The sequence below is a fragment of the Ursus maritimus genome, unplaced genomic scaffold (assembly GCF_017311325.1).
Source record: "Ursus maritimus isolate PB19 unplaced genomic scaffold, ASM1731132v1 scaffold_17, whole genome shotgun sequence".
NCBI classification, from domain to species: Eukaryota; Metazoa; Chordata; class Mammalia; order Carnivora; family Ursidae; genus Ursus; species Ursus maritimus.
Window position 1 is genome coordinate 38,996,954 of NW_024424119.1, and position 23,548 is coordinate 39,020,501.

The following is a 23,548-nucleotide window of genomic DNA, read 5'->3' on the forward strand; positions in this document are numbered from 1 at the left end:
TGCCTAATTATAATTTAAGTTTCTTATGTTACTGATTTTTTAACAAAATACAATAAATTTCAAAAAATTCTGTAGCCACACATACAGTTTATTTTTGGTAGACATCATTGGTTTAAGAATAGCTAATTCTAGTTAAAATAAATTTTACACTTTATTGGTGTATTTTTGTCAGTTGTAAAGTTGACAAAAGCATAATGTGATAATGACAGAGTAATGCTCAATAATTTCATGTTTACTTGGCTTGATATGACAATAGTTTTGGTAGCAGTAAGAAGAGGATGAGTAGTATTTCTCTTTTGTATATATATTTATAAGGTCATATTATTAGTATTATTTTATTTTATTTTTTAAAGATTTTATTTATTTATTTGACAGAGAGACAGCGAGCGAGAGAGGGAACACAAGCAGGGGGAGTGGGAGAGGAAGAAGCAGGCTCCCAGTGGAGGAGCCTGATGTGGGGCTCCATCCCAGAACTCCAGGATCACGTCCTGAGCCAAAGGCAGATGCTTAACGACTGAGCCACCCAGGCACCCCTATTATTAGTATTATTTTAAAAGATTTTATTTTTAAGCAATCTCTACACCCAACGTGGGGCTCAAATTCAAAATGCTGAGATCAAGAGTTGCATGGTCCATAAACTGAGCCCCCCAGGCACTTCAGGCTCATACTATTTAAAACCTAATCTCTAGCTGATTTGTCTTAGCTGTAAGCTCAAAGCAGATTACTGACTAAGTGCATTACTAGATCTTGTAAGCACAGAGAAGATAAAACCATATTTCTACTTTCTAACACTAGACAGAAAAAGAAAAAGACCTCATTCCTAGACACAGAGGAGAGCTGCTTGTTAGAAAGATGGGAAAAACATTTTTTCAGCTTAGAGAGTCAAATTTATTTTTGTGTCAGTAAACCTTGTTGAAATAAAATAGTAGAGTAGTGATGACATAATCCCAAAAGCCAAAAGAAATAGAATGTTCAGCATGAAGCCTACATAAGAAAGTGATATATACAGTAATAATTTGTCCTTGTGTCTTAATTACATCAAAGGAAAAGGTGCCCCATTAAGTAGGTTTAAGTATTCTTCTCTGTGGGGCAGGAATATTTCCTCAGTCTCTTCACAAAAGTATTACTTCAGTTACCCAAATCCCTTTGTTTCACAATGCTACATTGCTCAGCACTTTTCTAATTAAAAAAAAAAAATGTTTTCAGTTACCCTGATTCCAGACAGGTGTAGCAAGTTCAGCCTCATGATTGTTAACTACTATTTTAACATTTTGGTACTAGCAAAATCTTGTGAATTTAGTGGATAAGACCTCATCTTCCCAGGACAAGAAAACTGGATGAAATAATAAAATCTAAGTTTGCAAATCTGGACTCTAGACACATGATAATGTCTAGAAATAGCACCTTATAAAGTTCTGCTTGAAAGTCTTCCATTCTCACATTACTATAATTAATTAATTTTGCTAAGCAGACATTTGCAATATTTGTATACAGTTCAGTTCAATCTTTTTCACTAGTCTCAGTCTACTAGGTATATAGAGAGGTATTCATTACTGCAATTATTCAATTTGTTTTTATTAAGTTCCTTCTATATTCCAGACATTTTTGTGGGTGTTGGGAATTCAAATTAGGGCATGGTCCTTATCCTCCAGAAGCTGACATGCTAGTGAGGGAAAGAGNNNAGAGACTCAGTTGTTATAGCCTAGGATGGTAAGTAGTGCCTTAGAAGTATGCACATAGGGGCGCCTGGGTGGCACAGCGGTTAAGCATCTGCCTTCGGCTCAGGGAGTGATCCTGGCATTGTGGGATCGAGCCCCACATCAGGCTCCTCCGCTATGAGCCTGCTTCTTCCTCTCCCACTCCCCCTGCTTGTGTTCCCTCTCTCGCTGGCTGTCTCTATCTCTGTCAAATAAATAAATAAAATCTTTAAAAAAAAAAAAAAGAAGTATGCACATAATACACTGAGAGCACAAGGGAAAGCATTTAAATCAAAGCTTCCTGAGCAAATGTTTTAACTAATTTTTAAAGGATGTGTAGCAGTTAGCTGCTAAAGAAGGGAGAGGAGTGCTACTATAGCAGGAACAGGAGGCATAAAGGCATAGGAAATAGGAAAGGCATAAAGGCAAAGGAGATAGGAAACAGCATGATAAATAGTCTGGTGGGGTTACAGCAAAGACATCTTTGGAGATGGCCGAAGATACAATTTATGGAGGGAAGAGAAACAGTAAACAATGGGTGACATAGGTTGAGGGTGGTATTTTATTTTTAATACTGGAGGGCTTAATGATTAAGGGAGAGTCATTTGAGAGGAAGATTGGGCGAGGAAATAACTGATGGGAACACACTGATGTGGGAAGAGATGGGATCCAAAGCAGAAGTGAAAAATTGGTTTTCCAAGGGAGGAGGTTCACCTCCTTTATAAAGAGGAGGAAAAGATAAAAGAATAGAAGAAATGAAGGTAAGTTTGTAGATGGCAAGGTCGTAAGATGAAATGTTGTTAAGAGGTATTAAGAGCCCATACAAGGTCAGAGAAGTTAAGTTTGTAGTGGTACTAAACTATCTGATTTTCTCTAATATTGCTCAGGAGCTCAGGTACAGGAACAGATGGGTTAAATGTCTTGATGGATTCAGGGGCGCCTGGGTGGCTCAGTCGTTAAGCGTCTGCCTTCGGCTTAGGGTGTGATCCCGGAGCCCTGGGATCGAGCCCCGCATTGGGCTCCCTGCTCTGCTGGGATCCTGCTTCTTCCTCTCCCACTCCCCCTGCTTGTGTTCCCTCTCTCCCTGGGCTGTCTCTCTCTCTGTCAAATAAATAAATAAAATCTTCAAAAAAAATGTCTTGATGGATTCAGAGCTGAGATTTAAATGGAAGGTACACTAGAAGGACAAGACTGATTAAAGTTATGGGCACATCACCAAGTCTGGAAAGATAAAAATGTGAAAGAAAAAAAAAACAGGAGTTGACTGATTACAGATCTCTAAGTTGCTGAATATCATGGAAGAGATAAGACAGCTGTGGACAGTGAGCACTGTATCAGAGTTTAAAGTCCAGAAGTAGCACAGTTCTGCATTATTACAAGGTCAATGGCATAGCCAAGGAGTGAATATCATTTCTTCTGTGGAAGCAAATGAAACTATAAGGTCAGAGTGTTGAATGAGTCATTCACATTAAAGACACCTAGGATAATGGCAAAACTAGGAGTGAAAAGAATACCACGAACCAGGTGCACAACTGTCCATGGATGATGGGAAATGTTGGGTGGTTACTAGATGATGGCAATATGGAGTGGTAGAGAATGGTGTGGCAATATTGCATAGCCTCAGAGGATAGAGAAATAATGTTTTGGAAAGGATAATGGAAAGCAAGAAATGGCCCTTTCAATCCTATGATATATATATATGGGAGAGAATTATCAGCTTATATATGAAAGGGATACAGGGGAAGCTGTATCATCGTGGAAAGCTGGGCTGGCTTAAGACACGGAGATAAAAAAGGAAAAGAGTTTATATATAAGCAATGGGTTCTATGGCAGAAGGTGGAAAGTGTTGGCAGAGGGGGCAATAGTGGGTAGAAGAGTTGAAGAATAACACTAGAACAAGACAGACCTTGGTTCAAATCCTGATTTCCTCACTGAACTACCTGTGAGGTGTGGCATGTTACAACACCTTTATGAACTTTAGTTTCTTTATTTGGAAAACTGATTTATAGAGTTGTTGTAAGTATATAGAATTAAGCAACTAGGAGGCAATCAATAAAAGGTGTCAATTGATAATAACAATATACACAAAAGTACATTTAATGTACATGTAAGTACATTATAGTATATTTATATTGCAGACTTAAAGTCCAGATTTATTTAAAAACTGGTTAGATTCTACTGAGTTATATACTTTTAAAGAATGTATTTTATGGTATGTTATTATATCTTTATTTTAAAACTTAGATCACTACATTTCTATATGTTCCAAACATCTTATCAAATGAAGCATAACTTAAAACTCCCTACCTTCCATTTTGTTAAGGATTTTAATGAGTAAATGTTTTTCACCATCTGAGTCCATTCTTATTATAATCAGCACCTGATCAAAAATAAGAATTTCATGTATCTCTGAATAATTATTCTTTTTCATAGTTTTGCTACTGTGACAAAATAACAAGCTTGATTGGTTACATACAAAAAGATTACCAAGTAAATATTTGTGCTGTAAAAAATGTTAGTGCTTAAACACAAAGGAATAAATTCTGGTAAGATCAAATATCAATGAGGAAAATATTCTGGAGTGGGGCATTCTTAGCATCCATATACTCCCATATGGGTGACTGTATACATAAATTGTCTCTACCTGCATTGTTAGTGTTAAATGCAACTCAGACAAGTTTGAATTGGTTGGAAAAAAGCAATGATTTGTTGCTATGCTTTCCTAGTTATCGTTATAGCTTTTTTTTGGTGGCAGTGGAGGAGGACAACAAATAAATTTCAATTTTTAAATTTCTTACATTTTACTTTATTTTAATGACAAGCAAGTTATCTAAGTAACCACAGAGCTGGAGATAAAGACACAGGGGAGACAAAGAAAAAAAGAAGAAAAAGGCCAAATTTGTATACAGATTTAGCATAAAGCATTTGAAATGTTTTTCAGCTTGAAAACATTTAAGAAAGTGTTTACTCTTAAGTCTTTATCTATATAACCTTCATGTGCTTGAGGTAGGGTGGGCAAAAATTTCCAATATAATCCAAAGCATAAGCTAAATGCTTTTTTTATAGAATCATATAAGATGAGATTCTGGCTCAATATCTAAAAATAATTATTGTAGTTCTATTATTTGATATATGTTCATGAACTTAGATGTACCAGACAACAGTTTTGAGATCTGGAGAGCCAATCCATAGAAAACTGCGTGTAAAAAAAGTAAAGTATTTTTAAATTCAAGATACATGAACAATGATGCAAATCATCCTTTCTCTGGGTCTGATTCTGTTTTGTTAGCTTACTTAAGGAGAAAACTATCAAAGGACCAAATAATCTAGACTATTTCATAATTTCAGAGTTAAATGCAAAAATTTATCTTACATCCAATTCTTATTTAAGCTGATTACTGTTATCTGCTTTAATCCAGCACTTACCTTAATCTGTTGCTCACTTTGCATCCAATTTAGTATCTGACTTTGCAGTTCTTGTATCTTGTAATTGGTTTCAGGCTTTTTCCCCCTAATAAACTGTACAATCTCCAGCTGTCTCCAAATGTCATCCAAATAGAAGCCTAAAATGCTTTTGTAGATATCTTTTGCATTTGACAAATATCCTGTTAAAAACAAAAGTAGGGGGGGAGGGCACATCCTTTTGTTCCATGAGTCATAGTAGAGTTAAAATTTTCTTTAATCCTTTTCTGATTTTGATGAAAGATACTGACTAATGAAAACCTTAAACCTGAGTGAAGCTGAAAAATATGTACCAAATGTCTCCTTTTAAGCTACATAATGACATATGCTATATATCCTCTGAATATATCCCATCTTTTCCTGCCTTTTGGCTTGGTCTACACTTACATGCAAGTCCTATGGAAATGTCACTTCATTGGAATTTCCTTGGTCTATAGAGCTTTTGTAATTGATTTCTTATTTGCTTATATGACAACCTCATTAGTTTATAAACTCTTGGGATATAATCCATGATATGCATAATTCACTTATATAGCTGCTAAAACAGCAGAGCCTAAATTCAGACTCACTAAAGCAGTTTCTAAACACAGAATCCTGACACCAATCCCTGAAAGTTCATATTTCCCAGGGTTTTCTGCCTAAAAGCTCTTCCTGATTCTCTAGATCTAACCTGAAAGAGAAGCCTAATCCAGCAGCATTCCCGTTTCAATGGCTCTCTGTCATCTACAGAATAAGGTCTGCACCCTTTTGTGCAGCTTAAAAGGCTATTCATGATTTGTCTCTTTGTTATGTCTTCAGGCTTAGTTCTTATTCCTTTCTACCTTATACTCTTGGATTTAGCTACATGGAACTATATGCAGCACACCCACTGGGTCATTCTTCTGGACTCAATTCTGCCTATAATACCCTTTACATACTTTTTACTTGGCAAACTCCTACTTGTTTTTAAACAAATATTCAGCTTTAAGGGTAACAGTCTCCATCCTTTGTGCCATTGGTACATGTTGCTGCTATAATACCCATTACACAATACTGAATTTATTTCTGGGTTAAAGCCCAGAAGTGAAACTCTATACCTTTAGTCTTGAAACTCATTAACCTGCTAACTTGGGAGAGGTAGCAAACTAGAAGCTGGGAGAAAAATACAGAATTCTGGAAGGAGGCAGGGCAGACAGCCAGACCCCCATGGACATTTCTTTCTCTCCCACTATGCAGAGAAGAAGAAAAGAGGACAATCTAACTCACTCTTTGATTTTGAGAGGTTTAGAGGAGTGAGAAATCTCTCCACTAAAAATGTCCAAGGTGGCTAGGTTATTCCTTATGGCTTGGTATATAGGGCTTATTAAGAAGTTCATTTTCCAACAAGGATTTTACTTTCATAGTATTCCTCAAGGTGGCCAAACAGCAATGACCAAGTTTGATTTGGTGAAAGTATTTCTTTGAGGAGCAAAAATAATTCAGCCCAAGTACATAGTTCTTAATGGTCTCACCTAATCTAGGGTAGATTGTAAGAGTACTTAAAAGTGCATATACCTCAAGCAATCCTCCGTAAATATTATTTCTCTAATTCTAACTCTCTAATACCAATAAGTACTGAGCAGCAGTGAATCACAACTGCACTCTCTTTACAGCACTAGGAGCTCAGATATTCTAGATTCTGACATTTGACTTACATTACACTTTAACAATCAGCCTCGCTTTAGATAGAACTGAGGATCTTTTATGGAAGCCTGAAAAGTACAATGAAGACATGTGACTAAATAGAAGGGCGTGTAATATTACACCCTTATACCAATTTCAGGTACTGTAAACTAGGGCGAGAGCCCTCAATCCATACTTGTCTGAGGATGGAGGTAAAACAACCCAATCCAGTATCAACACCCAAGTAGTTTAATTGGAGTGGAAAGGAAAAGCACCATGTCGGGCTTTCTAAAGGTAGCTGTAATTTAGTTATAATAGTTGGCCAGATAATACTAATATAATACTTGGCCAAATATTATAACTCCCAGTGCTGTAGAGGGAGTACAGTTGTAATTCACTGCTTTTCAGTACTTATCAAAACCTTGGATTAGAGAAATACTTGTCTGGGTCACAGTTATAAAACAAAACCTCTGGGTCACAGATCAGACTAAAATTATTTTCACTTTATATTTTAAATAGGTTCTAGAAATTCTAAATTATAAAATAATTCTATAAGCATACCATTATTAAGCAAGTCTAAATAATCCTGCAATAAGGAGCCTAAAGCAGTAATGTATTGAGACAGATATTTAAATGATTTTGATAGGTTACAAAAATTTTTAAAATCTTTAAATTTTCCAATGTATTCAAAATAGCTTGATTTTTATTCCTCCAGTAATTCATATCCTAATTTATAGGCAAAACTAAAAAAGAAATAGCAAAATATCTTGCTACTAATAATTTGGTTATATTAGTTATATATATTCACCTAGCAAAGATTCAAAGCCACAAACATTCAAAGAAGACCTAAAATGTACATGGCAAAATATCACCTTACATTAAAAAGTAGTGCATGACAATGATTATAGCATCAAATTTGTTTAGGCCATTATAACTCAGGCCTAGATTAGAGAATTCTAAACCTATTTTTCTAAGTGATGGTATTTGTTACAAATGATTTCTTTTAAAGAATACAGGCAGAATAAAAAATATATTCTATTGTAATTATGTCAAAATGTATATAATGTATAGTGTGGAAGTAAAAGAGGCTACATAATTTCTTATAAGGTAGATCTTTTTCAGAAAAGTAAAAGTTATTTCAGATGAAATATTTCAATAGGAAGAAAAAGGGAAATAAAAATTTCTCCCACTAACCCAATGCTGTGTCCAAGCTACATGTTAAAAGGACATCTCTAATTGTTACCAGAAGATGTAAGACAGCAGCATGCTTGAACGTCATTTCTTTTTCATTATTTGTACCTAAGCAAGCAGAAACATATTTAAAAACATAAGATATACATCATAATTATAGAATATGTATCAGAATGCTTAACAATAATAGTTAACACTCATTATCAGGTGCTTACTATTGCCGGGCTGTATGTATGCTGGTTATTTCACTGAATCTATAATGATAACCCTGTCAGACAAGTTTATTATGAGGCTCATTTTTTGGATGAGGAAATAGTCTGAACAAGGTTCAGTAACTGTCCAAGGTCAATATGTGAACAAACGATGGAGCTGGCATTCAAACCCAGACGGCTAACCTTAGTGCTCATACTCTTGTTGCTTTCCCACTTTGGGTAAGAAAAAAGATCAGTGATTCCCAGTTATAAAACAAGAAGAAAATTAAACTCATAACTTGCCGGTTGGTGAAGATAAAGATGGGTGATCATAACATAAAGCAATACCTTGAAATGGAGGTAGAGACACCTGGGAATAATTGTCCAAATATGACTCAAACAAGAGATACATTCACAGGGACAGGCCAATTATCTACTTAATGTGTTCCATATAGTTCTAGAGCTTTTTGAAGATAATAGATTGGATTTTACTGTGTGCAAAAGTGAAACAAAGAAGATAGGAATTTAGGCCCATTGCCCTGATTCAACCAGAAAAGCTCTACTTTTCTCTGTTTTATATAGTGGTATCCCATGAAATATTTATTTGTACAAAAAGTTCTGCTAAAAATTTTGAAAACTGCTCATCTAATCAATCAATAAAGATCAAGGCAAATATGAAGTAGTTACTGGGAACAAAGAGGCAACAGGAGAACCATTTATGGGTAGTATATCCAGCTCCCATAAGGACTTGCAGAAACAACTCAGTCATGACTTGGAAGGGATAAGAACAGGGCAAAGAAGCCAGATTTGGTATTATTTTTCTTCTTTCTTTAGGAGAACATTTCTTGAACATCTCTTATAGTGCAGGTCTGCAGCTGATGAATTCTTTCAGCTTTTGTATGTATGAAAACATCTTTATTTCACCTTTGCTTTCATAATATATTTTTGCCTAGTATAGAAAACTAGGATTTTTTCTTTCAGTAATTCATTTTATTTTTTAAAGATTTATTTATTTGAGAGAGAGAAAGAGAGAGAGAGAGAGAGAGAGAGAGAAAGTGGGGGAGGGGCAGAGGGAGAGAGGGAACCTCAAGCAGACTCCCAGCTAAATGCAGAGCCAGATGCAGGGCTCAATCCCAGGACCCTGAGATCATGACCTGAGCTAAAATCAAGACTCGGTTACTCAACCGGCTAAGCCACCCAGGCACCCCTTCTTTCGGTATTTTAAAGATTTTACTCCACTGTCTTTTCACTTGTATTACTTCTGACAAGAAATTGCGTCATCCTTATCTTTGCTTTCCTTATGCAACGTGTCTTTCCCCCCTCTGGCTGCTCCTACAATTTTCTCTTTACTACCAGTTTTGAGCAATTTGACTATGGTATGACTTGATGTAGTTTCATTATGCTTCTCATGCTTGGGGTTCACTAAGTTTCTTGGATCTGTGGGTTTGTAGTTCTTAACTAAGTTTGGAAACCTTTCCGTCACTATTTCTTCAAATATTTCCTTTCAGTCACTATTTCTTCAAATATTTTAATTTTTTTTTTCACTTGTATTACTTCTGACAAGAAATTGCGTCATCCTTATCTTTGCTTTCCGTATGCAACGTGTCTTTCCCCCCTCTGCCTCTCCTTTGAGAACTTCACTTACTATTATGTCAGGCTATTTGAAGTTGTTTCACAGCACACTGATGCTCTTTTCTTTCTTCCTCTTCTTCTTCTTTTTTTTTTTTTTTCAGATTATTTTATCTACCCGTGTTTTATTTTGGAATAGTTTCTATTGCTATGGCTTCAAGTCTACTAATCTTTTCTTCTGCAATATTTACTCTGCCATTAAGCCAGTGCATTTTTCATCTCATACATCATATTTTCATTTCTGTCTTTTTTATGTCTCTAACTTACTGAACATATGGAACAGAGTTATAAGAAGTTTCAGTGCCTTTCTCTAATATTGCTAACATCTTTGTTAGTTCTGAGTTTGCTTTGATGGATTATTCTTATTATGAGTTATGTTTTCCTATCCCTTGTCATGCCTGATAATCTTTGACTGGATGCCAGACATTATGAATTTTACCATGTTAGGTGTCCCACAAATTATGAGTTTTTCTAATCTAGCTGATCAGAGCAGGCATTACTCCCTGCCCTGTGTGAGTGCAGAGTACTACTCCCTCTAATCCTTTCAGATGGTTTGCTTCCCCAACCTCAGGTGGTTTCCTCACATACACTCTGATCAGTACTCTGCTCAATACTCTGTGTGAAGCTCTCTCTCTCATATTCTATCCTTTGAACTCTAGCTGCCTTGGTCTCCCTGGACTCTGAGTTCTGTTTCCTCAACACAGATCATCCACTGGGCTCTGCCCCTACTACCGCTTCCTGTGCTATGGCCTGGCGACTCTTTCAAGGCAGTAAGCTAGGGCAATGGTAGGGCTCACCTTACTTGTTTCCCATCTCTCGAGAATCACTGTGTTTCACTGCCTGAAGCCTAGGATCTTAACTGGTTTCATGTATTTTGTCTTTATCTTTTCTTTTTTTTTTCCCTGAAAGTAGGGTAAATCCTTCTGGCCCTCTTACTCCATCTTGGCCAGAAGAAAAGTCCAGGAATGACTTTAGTTAATCTATTTTTTGACCTTCCCCCTAATTTGGGAGGGAACTAGGTGGTTCAGATGTTAACAATAATAGGGTTAATTTGGTTTTTGCAATAGGATCTGTCAAGTAATATATGCCAATTAGGAGCATTATTGAGAAGCAATGCCGATGATTTTGTTACCTTTTTCTCCTTACTTAGCTGACCCTCCAGTATTAGTTTATGGGTGTCATATTCTGAATTAAAGTTATGCCTTCATCCATGACTAATTTCTATACCTTCTATATTCAATTTTTACTCATTTGATACAACAACCCATACATTTTTATCCTTTTAAATAATATGACTTTTATTTGTACTCACCTTGCTGAATAGCATCACTTATTACTTTTTCTTGTTCCTTTAAGAGGAACCTTGTTTGGTCAAAAATGACAGTGGCAAATGTCCAATTAGCTGTAGGCAGAGTACAGAGGCATACAAGTTTTTTTAGGATAGGAGTAGCTGCTGCTTCTAGGAGACAGAATGCTTGGCACTGGCTGTCTGTGAAAATAAAAGCATTAAAGATAGTGTTTTTTAAGGATGGCATGCTCTTTTTGATAAACCAATTAAACATGTCACTTCATGGAAGACTGAACTACATCCAAATTATTTTCTGAGTTAAAAATCATGAGATTATATAGAGGTTCATTTTAGGATATTTATTCTAAATAAACTAATAACGACAAAACAAAACAAAAACCCTCTGTAGAATTTGTATAATTTTATGGTTATCCTGCTTGTTAGAAAATACTTATTCAGTAACTAACTTGGCATGGAAGTGTGAAGAGCCATATAAAGAGATCACATATTTTTTTTTCTTTTCCCTCCACAATTAGCTTACAACCTTAAGCTGAACAAATTTACCACAATGACAAATTGTTTCTAGTTTTCACCAGAATATCAATACTTTAAGATTTTCATTATCAGCTAAAGGTCATAAATAAAACTAAACCAAAAAAATGAAAAGATATTAAAAACGAGTGTCATATTTCCTTATTGATTTTAATAATGAGCATGATGTTCTTAAGCAGGCTATTCTTTAGGAGTCAAAGAATATTCTTCTTCACAGCAGAAGCAAAAATTTTAATCAGTATAGGAAACAATAATAGCTTTTTTAACATCACCCTGAGGGTGGGTAAGAGAACAGAGGGAGTAAGCCACAGCAGTTCATTTTTTCTGACTGGGCAGAAGAGTCTGAGTAGCTGCAGTTTCCTGTCTGATGAATTTAAGGAAGCAGCAGTTTAAATGAAGGAAGAAGTAACAGCGAGTGGACTGGATTAGGGCAATGGAAAGGGGCAGAAGCAGTGAATGGGGTGTTCAGGTGTGGGAATATCTTAAAAGTAGGAATGGAACGAAGAAACATCTGAAACAAGTGAAGAAAATTACATGGAAAAGCAGGTATGTCCTAGATACTCAGGAAAGGGCTTTCAAATTTACTTAATTTGAATGTATTTTTAAAGCATACAGCATACCTGACGCTTGAATTTTAATGACATTATCCACTCCCTTATCCTGATTTATTTTCTCTATGGCTTTATTAGTACAAACAGGAGGACTTTCTTCCTGAAGAGTCAAACAATGTTCTTCATCTTGAAATTCTAATAAAAAATATTAATTTGCATTATTCAGGGAAACTTAATGTTGCTTTACTTAAAATGTTTTCATGTAATATGATCACAATTGTTAAAGTTCTTTCTTGAAACACGTCAGTATTAAATTGAACAACTATTCAGGTCAATGGATGTTGCACAGTGCTGAATGGCAATAACGGGAAGAATCTTGGCATCGAATCACTGTTTCAGTCTAGGTTCTGACACTAGCTTCAGTGTCTTCATATGTAAAATATAGATAAACATACCTATTTTGAATATTGTTATAAGGATTAAACACTAAGTATAGTTCCTGATACCTAAAAGGCCCAAACAGCTCAATTTCATTTCTCTGTGACTTTCCACATATCCCTCCTCCTGCTACTAATTCTTTCCTATGCCCCAAGCCCTCCCTGGCTCCATCCTTTCTTAATTGGGTCAGTTCTTACCACTCACCCTTCTGTTCTCAGGCATTTTCTATAAGCCTAGTCTACCATGTTGTAAGCTTCTCAAGGTCAGCAATGGTATCATTTTTATCTCTAATATGTATTTTAGTCCCTGCATACAACATTCAACAAATGTCAGTTTCTTCCTTCTTTCGTAAGTATTGTAGAGGATTACAAATACATATATAACTAATTTATTTATAGTTACTTATATTTACTAGATAGCAATGTTATCTATTAATAATATGATTACAGGGTAATTTTAGAAACACAACACCATCTTAAAACATTTTAATATATGAGTTTTAAATACATGGTGAAAAATAATGGAGTAAAATATCCTAAACTAGATTATGTTATTATTTTCAAGTATACTTTTAATTAACTATAAATAATTGGAATAGCTAGGATTAAATACTAATTACTAGAGTTTTTGAGGGGGCCTAGTAAGTTGTAACATTCTTTCTTGCCCCTGAATTAACTATAAAATAAGGCAAGAAGTAAAATATATACCAAAATATTACCTCTGTTACTAATAAAGGCTAAGCTTGAGAAGGAGCTTAGTTTGAGATCAAATGGGCTTACTAACTAAATAGCAGCATTGCATGTTAATAACATATGAGACTGTAAGACCTAACTATGCCGTAACTCTCACACATAACTATTTTTGTACTTAATCCTTCTGGGTAACGTATGTCAAACATATTCTAGAATACCTATTGTTTCTTTACCAGAAATGAAATGATATGACACGTACTACCTTTGATGGTTATAAGTAGTGAACGTAAAACAGTTACAACTCACACAGAAACTCTTCGGTAAATTTAAGAAGAGTAATAAGTAATCAAATGGGCAAAGTGTTCTTAAGTACACATTAAAATGTAATACTGAGAACTGTCAGCTAAAAGAGAAAAAAGAATGGCAGAATGATCAATAAAAGTTAGAAATACTGACTCTGTGGCCAAGTTGCAGAAAGCAAGTTTTACAAATAGTGGCTTTTCTTACAAGTTCAAATGTACTTTTAAATTTTTTGGAAAATACATATCTATGTCTTTATCTAAACAGCCACATCTATCTCCATACTCAATAAGTATCATGCATGAACAACGTTTTCTTTGACTTTGAAAAAGAATATATTCTATTCAAAAGAGCTTTAAATTTTCTTACCTTCTGTAATAAATTATACATTTAGTCCCTAAAGCTATCATATCTGTGCCAAAATATTGCTAAATTACCCACCATCATTTTCTTTACTTCCTGTGACTTCGGTCTTTGAGGTGCAAGTCTTATATTTATTTCGCAGCATAATAAAGTCACTCAAAAGATCCAAATCATTCTCCCATTTTTTACCATGTTTAAAAGATGGTTTTTCAATTTTTGGAGAGGAAGATGATTCAATAGATGGTACTGCACAGTCAAGTTCCAAGTAATCTTCATTTTCTTTATTTTGGCTTATTCTATAAACTAGTTCTAGATCATTCTTTGGTTTTTCTTCTTTTGTTGGTTGTTTAACAGATGAATTGTCATCAGAAAAACACAGGTCTGGTATTTCTTCTGCTGGAGATGAAATCTTTTGTGGAAGTAATAAATGATCATTTGTAGACTTCTCATTAGTAAGTACAATAGGTGAGGAACAACTTTTATGTTCTAGCCATGCTGAAAACAGAAAATAAAAATATCCAAATGACTGCCATGCATAAATGAGTGTTCTACTAGTGTATTAGAGTAACTTTTATTTGTAAGTTCTTATTAATATAGTTTGATCCTTAGAAGTACTTTGTTTATTGCTTTGAAAATCAGTTTTGGCCTGAATAAAATAAATTTTTAAAAAGGGCAAAAATTCAGCACCTCTTTTTCTTAATCCTGAGGCTAGGTTACCAAGCAAAGAAAGAATTCCAGAAAAGCCTTATTGCCAATAGGCTTGTAATTAACTCTAAAGATCAAAACCTTAGGTACCAAGCAATCCACAGACCAGAAGAATATATTTGCAATACATATACTTGAAAAAGGACTGTATCCAATATACAAAAAGAACTCTTTTGGCTTCATATTTAAAAAGAAAGCTAACTTAAAATTTGACAAAATATTTGAACAATACTTCACATAAGATATGTACATACTGCAACATGGATGAATCTTGAAAACATTCTAAATGAAAGAAGCCAATCACAAAAGACCACATATTGTATGATTCCATTTATAAGAAAAATCTATAGAGACAGAAAATAGATTAGTGGTTCCATAGCTGGGGAAAACGGGAAGTGACTCCTAATGGGTACAGTATTTCTTTTGGGGGATGAGAAATATGTTCTAAAATTTTTTGTGGTGATGATTACAATTCTGTGAATATACTAAAACCATTGAATGGTATACTTTAAATGGATAAATTGTATGGTATGTAAACAAGTAGGGGGAGGGGCAGAGGGAGAGAATATTCAAGCAGACTCCCTGCTCAGCATGCAGCCTGGTCCCTGGGGCTCTGTCTCATGACCCATGAGATCATGACCTGAGTCGAAACCAAGAGTCAGACACTTAACCAACTGAGTCACCCAGGCGACCCATAATATATTTTTTAAGGGAAGATATACAAATGGCCAACGACCAGGTAAAATGATGTTCATCATCATTAGTCATCAAGAAAATACAAATTAAAACTGCAATGAGATACCACAACACACCCATTAGAATGGCTAAAATTAAAGACTGTCAATACCAACTGTTGACAAGGATATAGAGTAACTGGAACTCTTACACATTGCTAATGTGAATGCACAATGGTACAACCACTTTGGAAAACAATTCAGTAGTTTGTTTTTTTTTAAGATTTTATTTATTTATTTGAGAGAAAGAGACAGAGACAGAGATAGGTGAGAGAGACAGTGAGAGACAGCATGAGCTCTCGGAGTTCACTCCCAGAGAGAGAGAAGCAGGCTCCCCACTGAGCAGGGAGCCTGATGCAGGGCTTGATCCCAGGACCCTGGGATCATGACCTGAGCTGAAGGCAGACACTTAACTGAGTGAGCCACCCAGGTACCCCTTTAGCAGTTTCTCATGAAGTTAAATATATACCTACCATAAGACTCAGTAATTATATTCATAGACATTCACTCAAGAGAAATGATAACATATGCCCACAAAAAGACTTTTATACGAATATTATAGAAAATTTTTTCCTAATAGTAAAAATCTGGGAAATAAATCCAGGAGAGTTGATAAGCAAACTGGGGTACACCGATATGAAAAATTCCTCAGTAATAAGAAATGAACTAGTCATACACATAACATCATAAATGAATCTCAAAAGTGTTATGCTGAGTGGAAGAAGTCTGACACAAAAGAGTTACTATATGATTCCATAAACGAAATTCTAGAACAAGGCAAACTAATACATAGTGACAGAAAGTAGACCAGTGGATCTGACCTGGCATCAGAGGTAAAGGTTAGAAGAAGAGAGGAATGGTAATGACTACAGAATGCAAAGGGGCACAGGGAACTTTTTTGGTGATAGAAATATTCTATATCCTTGGATAAAGAAGATAAGGTATATGTATATATATGTATATATGTGTATGTATATATGTATATGTATATATGCATACAGAACGGAATATTACGCAGCCATCAAAAATGAAATCTTGCCATTTGCAATGACATGGCTGGAACTAGAGGGTATTATGCAAAGCAAAATAAGTCAATCAGAGAAAGAAAATTATCATATGATCTCACTGATATGTGGAATTTAAGAAACAAAACAGAGGATCATAGGGGAAGAGAGTTAAAAATAAAACAAGACAAAACCAGAGAGGAAGACAATCCATAAGAGACTCTTAATCATAAGAAACAAACTGAGGGTTGCTGCAGGGGAGGGGGGGTGGAAGGATGGAGTAACTGGGTGATGGACATTAAGGAGGGCGTGTGATGTAATGAGCACTGGGTATAATATAAGACTGATAAATCACAGGCCTGTACCTCTGAAACCAATACTACATTATATGTTAATTAATTGAATTTAAATAAAAACACATAAAAAATATTCCATATCCTAATTGTGGGGGTTGTTTCATTGGTATGCACATTTGTTACAATGCATAAAACTGTACAGTTAGAATGGGTACATTTTATTTATGTAAATTATGCCTTATAATGTTTGAGAAAAACTTAAATGTCTAGGAGCCAGATAAATAAGGTATGTAAATGAATGAAGTATATGGCCAGTGCTTAAATCATAATCTTTAGGAATATAAATTTTGAGTTTTTTCTTCCAAACGTAGTCTGTAATTTTTTTGTTTTTCCTTTTATTAGAGATACTGGTTTAAGAAACATTTTACTTCCCTCCTAACTATACTAAATGTAAGACAAAAGTGCAAGAGTAATGCTAAATGCTAACTAACACCTGGTTTCAATTTATGAGTGCTGGGAACTATGGTGAACTGGAGGTGGGTGAGCTATTAATGGCCTGTCTAAAGTGGTGAGCTGCTATTGGTTCCAACAAATTGTTGCCATATAAGAGTATGGGTCTGGTTTTTGGAATTTTTAAAAACAAGCTCAAAATACAGATCATTTATCTGCAACCCCCAAAACTATAAATGTTGGTAACTAATTAAAACACTATATGGGTCAATAATATGTGGGCTGACTAGGACCAGAGGTTACCAATTAGCAACCTCTGAGATATTTTCTAGAGATATCCTGGTATGTTTAGCAGGCAAATAGGAACTATTTATTATTTCCCTTTTCTGATTATTTTCTTCTACTTCTCTGTGTTTAATAAACCCTATCCTGACAACCTGGCAATGAGCTTCTGATATAGTTCTTGCTTTTTATTATTTTTTCAGTTATTGCTTTTTAAACTTCATAATTAAACTATCATCATAATTCTGTCAGATGTCAAAATGAATTATATGTTTTATTTTAACCTCAAAATAGTTACATATCATAATAAAGACTTTACATAGTCTTACAGATTTAATACATTATTCTGGATATTTGAAGACCCCATAAAATCTTCCTCTCCCTTTTCTTTATCTAGCAATCTGACTTAATCTCTTTTAAAATTCTTCTTCTACCCGAATACCCACCTGGGCCTTAGGATAGATAGACTGGTGTACATTTCCTTGACATAGTCTATTTTCCTTTCTACCAAAGCCCTCTGTCTTCTGTCTTTGAGACATCTCTTGCTGATAACAATTCTTGCCCCAGTTCCCATCTCCTTAGAGCAGTCTCCCAACACACATAATAATTTCTAAAATGCATTTTTAAATATATTTATTTAGTCTATAATAAACTAAAAGTGAACTTTCCCAACTTCTTTAAGATCTAAAGCTATTGCACAAACTGACTTTAAAAAACAATCCAGGGGCGCCTGGGTGGCTCAGTTGTTAAGCGTCTGCCTTCGGTTCAGGGCATGATCCCAGGGTCCTGGGATCGAGCCCCACATTGGGCTCCCTGCTTTGCTGGGTGGCTGCTTCTTCCTCTCCCACTCCCCCTGCTTGTGTTCCCTCTCTCGCTGGCTGTCTCTCTCTCTCTGTCAAATAAATAAAATCTTTAAAAAAAAAATAAAAAAATAAAAACAATCCATATATACTTCAAAAAGATGTAATTCAGAATAAGTGTGTTCCATTTATTATAATGCCATATATAACAACCAAAATAACTCAAAAGATAGATACTCAAAACACATTTTTGCCGCCTTAAATTGTATAAGTAAAAAATGTTAACTGAGTAAACTCTTTGGAAACAAAGGAAGATTATCTACTGTTACGGAGAGGTTACTAGATATAATTAAACACCCAGAGTTCACCTGTCAGATGAAAAATAACAGCGCTGCTTTGAGTCTAGTCTGATGTAAATAAACACTGGGCTAGTAATTAATCATTTATAAAAACAAACAAAGTCACTTTAATTGAAAATGGCTAGAAATTTAAAAACTGAGACTATAGAATTTTAGAACAACAAAGGATTTTAGGATGAGCTAGTCAAACGTCCTCATTTTTTTCAAGGAACAAAATGGGGCTGAGTGGAGCTCAAAGTTATAAATTCTGACAGAGCCAGGTCTAATACTGAATGCTGGAATTTAGTTTTATTTTCCCAATCACCTAATGGAAAGCCAGTATCTAACATTTTCTCATTCTGAAAAATTCACACAAGTGATATTTACTATTGCATACTTACATTCTAATTGAAGCACTTTTATTGGCAAAAATATCTCCATTTTAGTATCATCAGAAGATAGATCATCATGACACAAATATGTATTCAGATGTTCCAAAGTTTCTGCCTCTTTCAGATTTAGTCTTCCTTTTTCCCACCACTCTGTGCTTACAGGATTAACTACAAGCCTTTCTTCTTCAATAGAAAATATCTTTTTCAAATCCATAGCAGAATATTGACTGTTGGGCTCTTCAGTCCTTGGCACTTAAAAAACAAAAACAAAAACAAACCAAAAACAAATAGAAACAGTTCATAGGGCAAAAGAGATGAAAAACAAAATAAACAGAACCACACTGAAAATTCCTTATAAAATAGATTTTCACACATTGGGGAAAAAAGTGAAATTTGAAGTTATATAGCTAGTATTTTGTCTTCAAGACACTAGTACTTGTAAAAGTCCAGAATATTATAGCAATAGAAGTCACATAAGGGATTTATTTTAAACTGTGGAAATATCATAAAGTTAAAATTATTCTAATATTTACTAGGAGATATAACCATTATTTTGTTTGAACATTTTAGTAATTACTAAATTAATACATTTGATAACATTTTGAAGAATTAAAGTTAGATTTATTAAATTTGAAATTCTATTTTATTAATATGAACCTAAACTAGAAGATATATTTGATCAGATTTTATGATGACTATCATCCTAGATATTGTGGCACAGAGATGTCCACCTCATTACTTTTAACCTAAATAATAACAAATCATAATGTATGGAGGAACTGAAATAGCATAACTACTCAAATTATTATCTGCATTATAAGCATCAACCCAAAATTAAGATGAAAAATTCTAAAATCCTAATTTTGGAACTGTGTTTTTTATAATGACAGTAACAATAATAAAAAAATAATAAAGCTGACAATACATTTCTACTAATTATACCTTCTCACCTTTACTTTTTGTTTAGCCTTCAAAATCAATTAATCTTTACCTGTGAGCAAAAATGGTTTCAATGAGCTTCTGCAGCTTTCTAACTGCCACACCATCCAGTTTTTGCTAACTGATTCCTCAGCGGTAAGCAAACTACTGAAAAAGAGGAGTTAAAGCCTAATATATTAATAATATTGAGACTTCTTGTATAATAAAATTTTATTATTTTCTTCTTTTTTAAAAATTTAAATTCAATTAGTCAACATATAGTAGTACATCATTAGTTTTTGATGTAGCGTTCAGTGATTCATTAGTTGCATATAACACCCAGTGCTCATCACATCATGTAATAAAATTTTATTTTAAGAAAATTATTTTTCTAAGTATTTTTTTACATTCAAAAGCAAGTGAAAAATTTACTCTATAAATGTGTAAACTGAAGTAGAGAGTTTCATAGACCAAATTTCATACACTTAATTTTCCTCCCCTTGGAAGTTTTGGCAATTTGTTAGCCTCTTAATTGCTCCTGCTTGCCTATACCTTAATTCCTACCTCTCTGTCCCTCAACGAAACCTGGAGCCAAAGGAGGCTGATTCAGGAGGATTTTAGCACTTCCTTCCATGAAGTGTGCCAACATCAACCCTATAAGCCACTGGTTATACTGGTTATTTTTTAAATTAAAAATATAATTTAAGTAAAATTAATGTGCTTTCCATACAAAACAGTCGCTTTAACACAAATTTTTTACAAAATTGCTGTCCCCCAAGTCCATTCTAAACAAATTCTGGAGCCTCTACTGGCTGAGGGTCAGAATTATGAAAAAGTTCTGTCTGCTCTACTTTCTTAGGAAGGTAAGAGTTTAGCGCTAAAATTTAGTTCAGGTCCTTCAATCTTAGTGGGTGTGTGAATGAGTGATGTATGTCTGTTTGTGTGTTTTGAGGTGCTAGGAAGAGAAAGGAAGAAAGATGCATGACAATTAGTGTAAATCACAGCTTATCAGTAGCTATGAAGTTACTAGCCTTGATAGAGAAGATAACATTAATCCACAAACCCCTTAATCTATGCCCCCAAACCTCTCATTCCAAGGCAAGAATTAATTGTATTCTGTTTCTCTGTTCATATAGAACATATGTGAGCATGCTACTTATAAGTACTGCTAGTTGAGTTCACAGTCCTAGGCAGCAGAAAGCTGTTTTATGTCTAAGCTATCCAATTTACCTACATAACCCAAAATCTAGGAAGAGGGGGCAAACTGTGAGATTCTAGATAATTCTTGAACCTTACCAAGATTTCTTTGACAAGCAGACACCTCAGATTATAGGCAATTACTTTAAAGCAAAAGGAAGGCAAGCCAAGTCCAATAGGAGGCCATAATATAAACAAATACTCTTAATCTTAATGGAACTTTCTGAAGACATGTCTGAATTTGATATATTCTTAGGTCATATATAAAAATATGTTCACAATTCAGTAATCAGTGTAGAAACAAAGTCTGGTGCTACACAGGCTTTTCTTTTTAGCTCCATAAAATCTAGCAGAGTTTGACATGTGGTAAGTACCCAAAATATTTGTTAACTGGATATATTTCCAGCCAAAATGTTGTGTTCTGAAATAAAAGTAATTGGGGACATAAAAGCAAATTAAGAGTACAGTAACATTACATATTATTTTTCCCTTCTGTTGTTTTTTTATTTTAACATTTTTTTCTTTCCTTTTAGATTCACAGTTGAGGTGAAAATCCATTTTTAAGATAGGAATTTTAAGGTGTTCATATTCATAAACCAAACAGAAGTGATTTACCTCTTGCTAATGAATATAGCAGTGATGAGATGACCTCTTTAAGTTGTTTTAGATGGCCCTAGAACATTTGGCTAATTTTAAAATGCTTTTTTGTTCTAACTTAGCCAAATCATAATACATAAATAAGACTTAAGTTTCATAAATTCTAATTAGATAGTTGAGTTACAACAATAAGTAGATATATCACTTGTGTGATTAACAGGAGTTTATGATAGTTAAGTAAATGCTTGTAATATCAGATTGAAATTCAAGATTGTACTAATTTCTGCTAGTTTCTGTTTCTGATTGCAAATCTGCCTTAACAGATGGATTAGGGTATATGGAGTAAAAGAGCACTAGAAAAGACAGTACAGGTCCTGCAAATAAACATCTGCCCCTCAGCAAAGGGACTAAAAGTATTTAAACAAATTATAAGTAGTTTCTGTATTTGTTCCATGAGATTTTTTAGAGTTCATATCTGATATGGGCAGTTCTGGTTCATGGTAGAGTTTTGTATATCACAGATTTATTCCCCAAATGACACAATTCTTTGCCAGAAGATGAAGGTAACTGGGGCCCTCAATACCAGGCTCCTCCATTGTGTGCTGTGACACCTTCCTGAGATCATTAGTAGAAACCTGAGCAGCTAGTGATGAGTTGTTCCAGTTGCTCCCAAATATCCAACAGAATTCTCATTTGACAGATCAGCCAATCATAGCTAAAAACTCAAAACTCAGTACTCAGCTCCCACAACACCCATTCTGGGAACAATTCATTAGAGACTTGTAGACTTTCTTGTAATTTTCCTGAAAATGTATTATTTTAGGACTCATTTAGTTTCAGGACTACAGTGGGGAAGAAAGAGCTGTGCTGGTTATGCTCCTAGTTTTGTAACTGGTGTAAGAGCACGGGAATGGAATGACAATTCCAGGATAGCAGACTAATCTAACTTAGGACACATTAAGTTACATGTATGCCACATGGTAGAAGATAGCAACCAAAGCTATCTCAGATTCCACCGGAGGGCAAAGTTGCTGGGCCATTAAGCTATACAATTTTGCCTCAAACTAGAATACAATGATCCAGCCTTGCAATATCAATTCTGAGATTACAGACCATTCTGTGCAGTGACAATGGGGTATTGAACAGATTTGTGGATCAATACTTGGTTCTACATGTCTAGTTCCCCCAACACCAATACCACATTGACAGAGGTAAACAAGGTCAGAGGATGTCCTCTGTTAGAGATGGGATGTGATTCCTAGTACTCCTAGGAAAGTAATTTGATAGACAAATCTATTGATGGACGCTATCCACACTGCCCTGTGATCCTTGGCTATTCCTGGTCAGAGAGCTATGACAATCTTTTAGAAGACCTATAACAATCCTAAAAGGTATATACTGTTAATATCCCAATATTACAGATAAGGAAACTGAGGCACAGGGCAATTAAGGTCCGAGCTAGTAAGTGATACAGCCAGACAATCTGGCTATAGTTCAGGGCACTTAACTACTTTTTATGGGCTAAATTTCAATAATATATTGAAGCCCTAACTCTCAGTGCCTCCGAATGTGACTACATTTGGAGAGAGGGCCTTTAAAGAGGCAATTAAGTTAAAATGGGGTGGTTAAGATGGGTGCTAATCCAATATGAATAAGAAATTAGGACGCAGACATGCATGGAGGAAAGACTGTAAGAAGAGAAAGAACTAAAATCGAATCAAGTTGAAATCAAAAGGCTATTAATGAATGCAACCAAAAATGGAGGCTGTAACTGCTAGGATAAATGAGGCAAAAAAGAGAATTAGTGATATAGAAGACAAAATGATGGAGAATGAAGAAG

At 34.8% G+C, this 23,548-nt stretch overlaps 1 protein-coding gene across 1 annotated transcript in view; it reads right to left on the reverse strand.

The window, feature by feature from the left end:
- SHOC1 (shortage in chiasmata 1) overlaps window positions 1-23,548 on the reverse strand; it is a 77,735-nt gene that overhangs the window by 24,634 nt on the left and 29,553 nt on the right. The window contains exons 10-17 of the mRNA XM_008707945.2: window positions 19,988-20,082; window positions 19,006-19,248; window positions 14,074-14,490; window positions 12,272-12,388; window positions 11,124-11,300; window positions 7,995-8,099; window positions 5,124-5,302; window positions 4,005-4,077 (exon numbers count right to left, since the gene is read on the reverse strand). Coding sequence (XP_008706167.2) covers window positions 4,005-4,077; window positions 5,124-5,302; window positions 7,995-8,099; window positions 11,124-11,300; window positions 12,272-12,388; window positions 14,074-14,490; window positions 19,006-19,248; window positions 19,988-20,082 — 1,406 coding nt within the window. The remainder of the gene's footprint in view (window positions 1-4,004; window positions 4,078-5,123; window positions 5,303-7,994; window positions 8,100-11,123; window positions 11,301-12,271; window positions 12,389-14,073; window positions 14,491-19,005; window positions 19,249-19,987; window positions 20,083-23,548) is intronic.